The following is a 13,255-nucleotide window of genomic DNA, read 5'->3' on the forward strand; positions in this document are numbered from 1 at the left end:
CTGAGCCTTACCATGTTTGAATTCTGGAATTCTACCCACATTCTGATTAATCAAAAAGTGGCATGAGTAAATTTAATCTGACACTAGACATGCCACAGTAGAAGATTTAGGAGTTTTGTTTTTTTTTTTTTCTGTCAATTAAATGAGTGGCCTCCCCATATGGCATTTGAGAACTGATAGCTTCAGCAAGCTTTCAAAGTCTGAGCTAATTATTGGTCTCCATTTGACATTTACTTACTTGGAAACTGGAGACTCATAAAGAAGTATTTTACAAGGTGATTCTATTAAATTCAACCTTGGTATTATATTTTCTTGGAGAAGCAGAGCTCAAATGCTAATTTAAATCTTCTAGTCCTTCTCTTCAGTGTAACATATCCTGAAATTCTCAAAGGATCCACTGTTCCCTCATACGGCGAATCCTTCCACCAGAACAGAGCACATCCCCTCTATAGCCAAAGAGACAATCTAATTAAAAAAAAACAAAAAACATTAGCTAGCCTGGTCCTCAGTAAGGACTATATGTCTATAACTGTCCATGACTGACTCCTAATCAGTTTGGTAGGACTTGTACTCTGACAGCATTGCCTTTGAAAACCCAAGATCACTTCCACATCAGGAATAGACAGGAGTAGATGATCTATATAGTTCTCAGAAAAAATCTCTCTTCAGAGGAAGCTTGATGAATACTATTTGGAAATGTAGATGATGGTGGTCAATGGGAAGGAAGGGAGAAAAAAAATACCTGCTTTTCCACTAGAGTAATCCAAAAGTCCTATGCCATCATACATATGGTGTGGTGTGGAGAGAATTAACCCTGTATTCTCAAAGACTCTATTAGAACCCAAGCTCTGGGAAGTTCAAATAACCTAGAGAAACTTCCATTATGGGCCCAGTGGTGGACTACATATCTACTAGTCCAAAAAGCTCATTAACTGACACACGCGCACGCACGCGCGCACGCACTCACACATACACACACACACACACACACACACACACACACACACACACACAATCAGAGCTATCCCCACAGGTATAGAGAGGGATTGAAATCTGAATCTCCAGAAGTAGTGCCAGTGAAAGCAGTGCTGATGAACTACTGAGTGCTCAAAGTATTGATGTAACATTAAATTACATTTCCCTATCATAGGTATTTAATAATTAATTTTTTGCTTCCAGACTATCTATCTGTTCCCCACCTATTTTCACGACAGCTACCAAGTTGATATTTTTAAAACATGGGTCTAAAACTCTCCCTACTCAAAATTTTTCAATGATTTTGCTCCTACCTAAGTTTTCAGTCTTACTTTATATTATTCCCTTCTGTGCAAACTCTGTTCCACTCACACTAGACTGCTTATTCCCCACCTCCTTGCTTTTGCTCAGGCAAATCTCTCATATCTCCAAAGCATTTCTTCTTCATTTTCAAGTCATAGAATCCTTAAAAACAGTTCAGATAGGTACCTACTACATTAAGTCTTCCCTGATTAGCCTGGAGAGATCTCTTACCCTATGCCCCACCCAACCATTTCTGGTACTCAATCAGAATTCAAAGATATCAGGTAGAGGTATATGAACAAGTTATACTCACTACTTTATATTATTTGCATATGATTCAAATTTATTTTGTTTATATATTGTATCCCCTAGGAGAATGTATTCTCATTGAGGGCAGGAACTGCTTCATTGTAGCCTTATCACCTATGGCAGTGCCTTTCACATGGAGGATGCTTAATAAGCACATGGTAAATGGATAATCTTAGAAGTAACAGAAACATGTGGGGAAAAGAAAAGAAGAGAGAGAGAGGTCTTGGCAGTGCATGGCAATATAAACCATTCATCAACTAAAGTTTCATATATAGCCACAAAAATGCATGCTGAACATTCCCAAATTTTCACAATGGCAGAAAAATCAAATTAGATTATTTTACAGATAGAATCTATCCCAGAAATTAATATAACACTCTCCCACCTAAATGTTTCTTCTAAAATAGCCTGATTAGCAATTACCTATCATGACCAGTCAGCTAATGTGATCAAGGCTGCAATATATAGCTCTGTTAAAGCCTATCAATTAACAATCTCTCTGAAATGACCAAATAATCAACCAGAGTTCAGAAGACAAAGAGAAAATAACCAGACTTTTAAACTTACTTTTTCACTCATTTACCAGTTCTGTTGGCACAATGGAAACATAGACCTAATATATCTTTCATACCCTTAGCACTATATTTTATGTTTTTAAAAGATATAAATTTAAAGGGGAAAAAATTAGCCAATTGAAATTGTCCTGGTGATGGTTTCACTTATAACATGCCTTCTAAGGATACCCAAAAGTTACTCACCCATCTTTTCTTACTATCTTTGGATGGAATGAACTCCTCAGGAATGAGTTCCCAACCACACAGATTCAGAATTTTTGCAACCCTGCTTTCTTTGGTCCAGAAATTATTCAAGCTCTCCAAAAAAGAACATAAAAGATCAAGGATAAGTGTATGTATGTATGTTTGTATATGTGTGTATATATCTGTGCATATATATATATATATATATATATATATATGAAACCACCACTGTGATGTATATATAGAGTAGCTTTCAAAGGGGGACAATATATTTTACATGAAAATTTGAAGAATATGCCATAGTTATTATTCTACATTCAATCAATCAATGAGCATTTATTAAACATCTACTTTATGTCAGGTGCCATGATAGGTCCTAGGAATACAAAGACAAAAAAAATTAAATAACCTTTATTCACAAAGAACCTTTATTAAGAATGGGGGAGTATAGTTATCCTTTGTCAGGTCACTTATAGTAGCTAGATATCAATGACTTCATGACTGCATTCTCTTAGGTAAAAACGGTTTTAATTTCATAATCTCAGCAGCCTTTGCAATGAATCTTGTGGTTACAGTTTTCATCTTTGAAAATTTCTGTCACCACTTAGTGCATTCCATAGTATAACTGGCATATCACCTTTGTGCCAAATCCCACCCACCCCCCATTCAGAAACATGGATTATAGACACACTTAAATGTCTAGTCAATAAGAATTTGTAGTGGAGGGGGTTTTATTTTGGTTTGTCTTCTGAAGATCCCTTTAAAGCATCTCAACAGTGGGCTGGTGATGAGTGCCTTTACATAGTCTATTTTCCTTGTCACTCGTGGCCAAAACATTTCTGAATCTAGAAATTGATTTCCCATCACATAATGTAAAATGGCATTAATAACAATGACAAATGAAGAGATAATTATCCAAGGTCTATACAGTACTTTAAACATAATAAGAATTTAATACATCACTGGTGAATGAATAAGTGAATAATGAGGTCAATGTGGCTAAAATTAAGACTATCTGTTGTGTGGACTTCTATATTCCACCTGAAACTAAACCATTTAATAATGAAATGATACATCATGTACTTTTTGCAAAATGATTACAGAGTATGGCATGTTGGCCTCCATAGCAGCTTACATTTTATATGGTACTGCAAAATTTACAAATTACTTTCCCATAGCAACCATATGAGGTAGAAAGTGTAAATACTATCATTTCCATTTTACCAATGAGAAACTAAAGCTTAGTCAGCTGACCTGATGAGATTCTGTAAAAGAGGCAAAAAGGGCAAGAGTCAAAATTTGTATCCAGGTTTTCTGATTCTAAGACTAGTTTCTTTTTCTATAAAAACTATTATGAAGTTAAGAGTTGGAAGAGGTCATCTAGTCCAATGCCCTCATTTTGTTGATGAGAAAACTGAGATCTATCAAGGTTAAAAGTCTTGCCTAAGGGGGGCAGCTGGGTGGCTCAGTGGATTGAGAGCCAGGCCTAGAGATGGGAGGTCCTAGGCTCAAATCTGACCTCAGACACTTCCCAGCTGTGTGACCCTGGGCAAGTCACTTGACCCCCATTGCCTAAGCCCTTACTACTCTTCTGCCTTGGAACCAAGGCAATACACAGTATTGGTTCCAAGACAGAAGGTAAGGGTTTAAAAAAATTTTTTTTAATTTTTAAAAAAGATTCTTGCCCAAGAGAAAAAGGATGTCAAGGGTATAAGAATTTATAGCACCTACTACATGCCACACACTGTGATAAGTGCTTTACAAAGCTTATCTCATTTGATTCTTACAACAATGCTCTAAGGTAGATGCTGTTATTATACCCATTCACAGTTGAGGAAACTGAGGCAAACAAAAGTAAAATGACTTGCCCAGGGTTATATAGCTAGTAAGTGCCCAAAGGTGGGTTTGAACTCAGGTCTTCCTAACTCTAGACCAGCTCTATCCACTACACCATCTAGCTGCCTCTACCCAAGGTTATATGGGTAATAAGCATCAGAATAGCAATTAGAACCCTAAAGCTTTTTGATCACAAAATCTAACACATGTTCCTCTACACTACTCTGGCTTTGCATAGTAAATGCAATCACTTTGAATGGAGAACTGGTAAGGTTTGGGGAAGAACCATCCCCTCATTTTTGTCCCCACATGTTTATGAATAATCTGTGGGGCTGGCCAGCCTAGCCAGGCACAAGAAGGGTGCTGTCCGGTAGTCAGCCAATCTGACCACTCTTGAATGCCAGAGCAAGACAAAAAAAAAAAGAAGATTCCCTGAGTCCATAGAAGTGAGCTGAGTGACAAAACATTGACTATAAACAGACTATGTTTCTATTACTTTTATAAACAATAGTCTAGCAATGTGTCCCCAAAGGCAGCCAATTTTCCTTTATCAGGGTAAAAAAATGGATAACATTCCACATCATAGAGTGGGACATTCATTAAAATGAATGGGAACTTTAAATGGGGATCAAGGCAGGGTTAGGTCCCTGGTTGGCACGATTTACTATTCTCATTATGATTTTGATCACAACGACTGATTCATGTCACCCAATTTATTTTTCTTGTCACATTTTCTGTGCCAGGAATGGAGAATTAGAATTTTAGTGCCTCATATGTTTCCGTAAAAGCCAGTGATGGGTTACTTCACTTTGACCTTTTAAAATGTCCCTTTATTTGATTTGCTATCTGTCCCTCCATGAAAGGTACAGTGCTTGCATTAGTTAAATATTAATCCTTCAGAAATGGCCTTGAAAATTGTAGTTTGGGAGCCATAATTCTTACTGGGGGAAAACTGATCATAAAATGGATACATTTTCATACCTAACAATGTGCCATTACATCATGCAGACCAGAAACAACTGGAGCGAGGCCAGCTATAACAGCAACTGTCTATGATGTGCAAATAGTTTAATGAAAATTAGATTCTTTTTAACATAAATGAACTTTATACTTATATTTATGTTATAAATAAATTTAAGTTTTTTATGTCCCAGTCATCCCCTGCTCAAACCCCCCCCAAAAAAATCAGACAATCTCAAAAAGAAGTAGTAGTTATAGTAGAATAGTAGAAATAGTAATAGTAGGCTATAAATATATATATATATTTTTTTTTACTTAAGATTACCAGGAATCATGTAAACATGGGGAAAATATTTTAAAAATAAAGAAAGAAAATTTAAATGAAAAAAAAAAAGAATGTTCTTGGAGGAAAAAAAGATTACCAGACCTTATCTAGTCAGGTTTTTAAGAAGGAAATTACATGAAGGAGATGAAGGAGTTGACATCTGTGAGGAGGTAGGGCATGAATCATTTAAGTGCCTCCTATGGGCCAGACATTGTGCTAAGAGCTGCATGAATATCATCTCATTTGAGACTCACAACCATCCCTGGGAAGTGGGCAATATTATCTTTATTGCATCAATGAGGAAGCTGAAGTAGGAAGAGGTTAAATGACTTGCACAAGGGCACACAGTAGAATTTGAGGTCAGATTTGAAACAAAATCTTCCTGACTATCCACTGAAGCTCCAAGTTGTCTCTGCCCAATAATATAATCCAGAAGCAGTTATGTGGCAATAAGAGTAGAGTACTGGACCAGAAATTAAGATGAACTAAGTTTAAATTCTATTTTAGACACTCACTAGCAATATGACCCCAATTAAATCACTTAATCTCTCTCCATCTATTTTCTCACCTGAAAAATGGGGATGACAATAGCACTTCTCTCCTAGAGTTGTAAGAATCAGATGAAAGAACACCTGTAAAAGCTTTTTTTGTCAAGTCTTCAAGCATTGTATAAATTCTCATTTATTTTTATTTATTATTGTTATTCTTATCATCATTATTATTACTTTAGGAGTAAAGTGGAAACTGAAAACAATTTTTCTACTCTTCTTGACCAACCTAACCCCATATAGATAAATATACATAAAATAGATAAAATCAGGTTAAAATTATCATCCATCAGGAACTAATCTGAGGATCACAAAAAAATAGTCTGAGGATTAAAATGGTAGGGAGGTGGAGTAGAAACTGAAACTCATGGATAATTATGGCTGAGATAAACCAATAAATACATGTATGCATATATGCTGATTGATGCACATCTATATGTATAATATAATAAGTATAATAGCTCAACTATTAATATGTGTATCTCATGATTGACATTTGATGGTGTATGTTTATGAACACCATTTGGTAGAGCTATCTCCCATCTCTGCCCCCAGTCTCTGACCAGCAGCAGCAGGAGACCTCTATGAGATATGGGGTACCATACAATTGCTAAAATTCTCAGTCTCTAGGAATGACTGTCTGAGACAAAATGTCTTTTGTAAGAGAGGAGGCTCCACAAACTAAATCGATATAAACAACATTTGCCTCCAGAACTCAACAAACTGCTTTTGTCAATGAAATCTCCTCAGAGGCCAATGTAAATAGAGTCACTGTACACCAAAATAAGGCAAGCCCATTGTACCTAGCATTGTCAATTTTGTCTAATCTTATTCCTTATTCAGTGAATTTATTCCAAAGGTCTTTCCAAAGAAAACAAGCAAAATTGGATTTGAGTTCAATAACTAGAACTTATCAAGAAAACTCATTACTAAAAGGGCTTCAGGTAAAATAAGAGGAAAGAGAGGAGAGGAGTATACAGACTCCAATTTGTAGACTGGCAGCTAACTGACATGCTGGGCTCTTCCAAGCTGTGGCAAAAAGAGAAGGCAATATACCAACAGTCAATCAAATCAATTTATTATTAAAATAGTCAAGGAGAGTTCCAATTTACACAGTGCTTTCAAATTTACTGAGCAATCTTTTTTTTTAAACCCTTACCTTCTGTCTTGGAATCACTACTAATATTGGTTCAAAGGCAAAAGAGCAGTAAGGACAAGGCACTTTTAAGTGACTTGCCTAGAGTCACACAGCTAGGAAGTATCTGAGGCCATATTTGAACAGAGCACTCTCTTTACAAGATAAAGCTACTAAGGCCCCATGAGATGAAATTAATTGTCCACAGTTCCCATAACTAATGAATGTTAGAACGAAGAGTCAAGCTCTGATCTAATGATTTCCATTCAAGGATCTCCTTCTGACTAAATCATGGCATCTTATATTTTTTCTGACAATGGATATTACCCTACTGTGGGTTCTGAAATTTGGAATTTTCTAGAATATTTCCCCTTTGCCTTTCACATTTTAATAAACAAGCTGGTATCAAGTGCTATGTATTACACTCGAAATAACTGGACAACCATAAAAAAAGGAACTTGTTCTATAGAGGAAACATTGATATTTCTCAACCCATTGGATATGAAATTAATAACCTACTACATAATAATAGTAGTTGATATTTATACAGTGTCCTAAAAGGCTTAGCATAATTTAAGCTTATTGATTGTCCTTAGCCTATAAGAGCATCTAGTATTACATTTTAAGGTTTGCAAAGTGCTTTACATACCTTATCTCATTTGTTTCACCATCACAACCATGTGTAATAGTTATTAACCAATTTTATTAGTCCCTTTTTTGCAGATGAGGAAATTGAGGCAGGGAGAGATTGGCCAGGATTGTATAAACAACTAGTTAAGTGAGACAGGATTTGAGTTTGGGTCTTCCTGATTGATGCCAAAGCCAGTGCTCTCTCCACTGAGCCATACCACACTGATGGAGTAAAAAGAATTCTGGAGTTAGAAAAGGTAGACCAAAGGGTCAACATTACCTTTTACTTGTGAGGTGATCTTGGGTAACTCTGAGAGTAGTTTGAAAAAAAATTAGATTACTAAACAGTAAAAGTAAAAAAAAAAAAGGAAAAAAAGCATTTATTGTTAAATTTGGATAAGCCAAATGGAATAACAGAGGAAATCATCTGAATATTTCCATTAGAATTAATTACATCAAAATTTTAATTCCATTTAAAATTTTCCCATTATCTGTATCTTTTTTAATAGTGAGGACTTACTCTGAATTAGGAGATTAATAATCCTAATTCTCAGTGATCTACTTTGGCATGAAAATATAGTTCTACTTCAGCTCAAATCTGGCCTCAAACAATTACCGGCTATGTAATCCTGGGTGACTCACTTACCCTCTGTCTGCCTTAGTTATCTCATCTATACAACAGGGATTATAATAGCACCTATATCCAAGGATTGTTATGAAAATCAAATGAGATATTTTTAAAGCTCTATGTAAACTTTAAAGCACTATAAAAATGCTCATTGTAATTATTATTATTTATATTGCTATATAATTATATTATCATTATTATTGTTTAGACTTTTTAATTTGTACTTGTGCCTCAATTAACTATAATTTTATATGTTGTTATATATTTATATATCTAACTTGTTATAATTATAATTTAATACTTCATATATACATATAGCATATGTTAAGAGGAGAGGAGGGGAGGGAAGAGAAAGGAAAGGACCAGATCAGACTGGAGAGGACAGGACAGGTCTGGAGAGGGGAGGAGGACTGATGTATTTAGTATCCCTTACTGTTTACTGCTATCAATACAAAATTAGCAATCAACTGTTTTTATATACTTGTTTTAAGTTTTCATTTAGACAACCTAGCACTGTAAATTAAAGCTCTTAAAATAAAATCTATTAACTTAGAGAGACAGAGACAGAGGAGAGAGAGAGAGAGAGAGAGAGAGAGAGAGAGAGAGAGAGAGAGAGAGAGAGAGAGAGAGAGAGAGATGTATTAAAGACCATATAATATACATGGAATAAGGAAACAGAATTATGAGGATCGCTCAGACCAGAAAACTCTTATTCTTAAAATGCCCAAATAACTTAGGCAAAAGAATTTTCTTGTTCTGAATTCCCTAGATAATTGCCTTAGCATAAATAGTTCTGACTAATTACATCAATAAAGATTATGTAAATTCCACTAGCAAATGGTAAAGAGAACAAACTAAATTACCTCACTTCCTGACAGTAATGTTTTCTTCCCACCTGTAATTTGTAGGTCTTTATCCTCCTACCCCTTTTTTCCATCTCTGGGCTTGGGCCAATGGACATGAAGATAGTCTCCCTGTGGTACTTACCTAATATATAAGTTGCAAAAGCAATACAGGAGAAAGAAATACAGAATTCTAGGCTTTAAAGCTGAAAGATATAAGATTCAGCCTCTTTCTTATTAAAATCTGTCAATATATTACTTTCTTGTTCAAATGCAATAGTTAAACAATCAAGATGTATTTGAAAGCCAGGGTAAAGTGGGCATGGTTAATGAAAAACATTTGGAAGAATGGAGGAAAGCAATTAGCATTCCTATGTCATTTGGCTAAGTAGAAGCTGCTCCAGTATCAATATTCTTCATGTGGGCTGAATTTAAAATTAATTCACTGGAGGAAGAAATTTATTCTCAAGCATTAATAGCTAATATCAAGTGCAACCAACTGTAGAAAAGATTATATGAAATTACTTATCACCTCCCCAAAGTTGCAAGAAAGCTCACAGCCCCACTTTATGCTGGGATATATTGAAAGCACCATGGGTATTCTATTAATCTAAGCTGGTATGGAGAATCACCATTCACTCAGCATGTGTAATTGCTTTATCAATAGGTAGATCATTTCTTACTCCATACATATTTGTTTGGTCTTCTTGGGTTTTGCGTCTTTCTTGAAAATGCTTTTTAGATTTCTTTGTCTTTATTGTTTTTATGTATATCCTCTGTCCGCCGATCTTGATTATCTGATTCCTCTACAAGGCCTATCTCATGTCCCAATTTCCCAAGGATACCTCCCAAAACCAAGGGTGGTACTCATTGTATAAGTGTGAAATCCTGATGCACCGTCCCTTTGCCCTCTTTCTTGGCCCTTTCATGCAGTTACAGTCACCAAGTTCTTTCTTGATGTTTCTTGCATCCATCCCTTCCTTTTCATTCTCCTTACTGTCATTCTCTTTCCTTCAATCTAGGCCTTAACACATCTGGCCTGAATTACTAAAGCTGGTCTATATATCCAGCTTCTCCTATTTGTAATTTATCTTACATTATAAACCCACCCAAATCATTCTCCAAAACACCTCTTTCATTCATCACCGCTTATCTATCCTACTAAGGCAAATTGTTACCAAATTTGAATAAATGGGAAAATTGTTGTTCAGTCAGTTTCAGTCGTGTCTGTCTCTTTGTGACCCTATTTGGGATTCTCTTGGGAAAGACACAGAGGTGGTTTGCCTTTTCCTTCTCCAGCTCATTTTACAGATGAGGAAACTGAGGCAAATAGAGTTAAGTGACTTGCCCAGGTTCACACAGCTAGTGTCCATCCACTGCATCATCTAGCTACCCTAAAATGGGAAATAACCACTGCTTAAATCTATAATTGAGTCAACTCAGTTGTACAACCATTTATTACCTGCCTACAGTATGTACAGCACTATATTAGGCACTGGTGATGTGAAAACAAAAATAGTCTGTATCTTCAAGGAACTTAAAAAAAAAAACTGGAACCACTTTTTCAATTCAACAAATTAACAAAAGAGGAATGTAGATATAGCCTTCTGCTTTATGGGAGTCTTGGCACAGCCTTCTGGGTATAGCAGTTGGTTGTAGCTAGATATCCATAAAATATAATAAAAGAGAGACTTGGACTCAGCATATTCCCATATTTTCAGCCTTCTAAACCTTACTCCCTCCCCTCCACTCCCCTCCTCTCTCCACCACATACTCTGCAATCCAGAGGCACTGGCCTACTTGCTGTTCTCAGAACGACATTCTGTCTCCCTAATCTGAGTGTTTTCTTTGGCTGCCTCCCATGCCCAAAATGTTCTTCCTCCTTGTCTCTGCCTCCTGGCTTCCCTGGCTTCCTTCAAGTGCCAGCTACAATCTCATCCTCTGTAAGAAGCTCTTCCTGGTCCTCCTCAATACTAGTGCCTTCCCTCTGAGATGACCATTAGTTTATCCTGTTATTTACATGTTTCCTCCCCCATTGGACTGAGAGTTCCTTGAGTGTAAGGATGGTCTTTTTTTTTTCCTTTCTTTTTCTCCCCAATACCTAGCACAATACCTGGCACATAGAAAGGACTTAACAATTTGTTTATTGACCAGCTACCTGAAAGATCTACTAGTTTGATTTGCAAAGAATCATTCTGTAAATGGCTCTAACTGACATGTAGACTTAAAGACAAAGGAATGTGAAAAGGGAAATTCACTCATGTAATTCCTTTGGTTTTGTTTTGTTTTTCATTTCAGCCTACAAGGAAAAAATGAAGGAGCTGTCCATGCTGTCACTGATCTGCTCTTGTTTTTACCCTGAACCTCGCAACATTAACATCTATACCTATGATGGTGAGTAACCTCTGGTGAAAGTCCTTCGCTTCTTAAAGGATCTTGGGGAAACATTCATTTCTCTGTTCCAGTTTCAGCAATAATTAAATCAATATTCTATGGATCTCACAATTGACTTACTGTTTCTGGCTATTAGCACTTATTGATTGCCTAATGCTTGTCACATCTTGTGTACATTAAAGCCTCATCAGAAGACGAGTTGCATTGTTGCTAGTAGTTATTAGTACAGCTAGATTAACTTCAATAATCCTGCCAAAACAGCATTACAGATGCTGCCACTGTTTATCTGTCTATCCACCTATCCATCTATCTATCAATCTCTATCTATCATATCTCTATCTATCTCTATTTATCATCTCTCTCTCTGTCTCTCTGTCTGTCTGTCTGTCTGTCTCTCTCCCCTCTCTCCCCTCTCACTCTCTCACTCCTGTCATCATTCATTCTCTCTCTCTCTCTCTCTCTCTCTCTCTCTCTCTCTCTCTCTCTCTCTATCTATCTATCTATCTCTCTCTCTCTCTCTCTCTCTCTCTCTCCATAAATCTACCTACCTACATGCTGTCTACCTACCTATCTACTTATCTATCTGCCTACCTATTTGACTGTCGGTATCTATCTGTCCTTATATGTCTCTGTCCATCTGTCTATCTACATATATCTATTATTTAATTATGCATTCCTTTACTATTTATTTATCATAAATAGTATGTTCATCAATAATTACAGTGGCTTCTCATTTTTAGGAACAGGCTTTTCATTGCAAATGCAAGGAAAGAAAATCCTCTGTAAACATTATTTAGACACTGAAAAATACACTTAAGTATATTTTGTTACTAGTGTCAAAAAACTAGTAAGGACCCACAAGAAAATTAGTTTATTTAGAGTAGGCATTCTTATATGGTTCATATCTGGGGTTATGGATCTCCAGCTAGCCCATAGATACTAAACAAGGGGTCCATGAATTTGGATAGAAAAAAAAAGTATCTTTATTTCAATAAAATTGTCCTTTATAACTTTTTATATTTTATTTTTATATAAATTTTATATAATTTTTTATAATAAGAATATTTTTATTTTTTAATCTAAAATTATTATTCCAAAAAGGAGTCAGAGAAGGGCTTCAGCAGACTGCCACACAAAAACCGTTAAGAACCCCTGATCCAGAGGGTTACCCAAATAAAGAAAGTGGGAGGAAGCCCAGTCACCCCAATACCCCAATGGATTTTAATTCATTAATTACTAATTTGGTGATGCTTCCTAATTCAGTAAAGAAATTCAAAATAATCAATCCATTCAGCCAGAAAGCTTACACTAGTCCAACACCTTGAGGTCTTAGAGGGCTGGGTAAAGGCAAAGTAAAGAGGCCCATATTCCCTATTACCACTCTCCATTGTTTTTAAAAGCAAAGTATTGGGCCTGAGGATGTTTGTTCTTCATCCTATCCCTTTATTTGCCTTTTGGTTGTGAGCTCCATCAGTGGTAGGACATTCATGATAACTGATAACTAACTGTTTTGACAGGAAATAACATCTATATCAAGAGCACACATCTGTTTCAAATCAGTATTTCGAATCATGGTTTTTTTAAGCTGGAAGGCACCTGAGAAATTAATTTG

At 36.0% G+C, this 13,255-nt stretch overlaps 1 protein-coding gene across 1 annotated transcript in view; it reads left to right on the top strand.

Annotated features, from left to right (window-relative positions):
* Positions 1-13,255, top strand: part of STMN2 (stathmin 2) — a 69,791-nt gene that overhangs the window by 20,858 nt on the left and 35,678 nt on the right. The window contains exon 2 of the mRNA XM_056824134.1: positions 11,548-11,643. Coding sequence (XP_056680112.1) covers positions 11,548-11,643 — 96 coding nt within the window. The remainder of the gene's footprint in view (positions 1-11,547; positions 11,644-13,255) is intronic.

The sequence above is a fragment of the Monodelphis domestica genome, chromosome 3 (assembly GCF_027887165.1).
Source record: "Monodelphis domestica isolate mMonDom1 chromosome 3, mMonDom1.pri, whole genome shotgun sequence".
Taxonomy (NCBI): Eukaryota; Metazoa; Chordata; class Mammalia; order Didelphimorphia; family Didelphidae; genus Monodelphis; species Monodelphis domestica.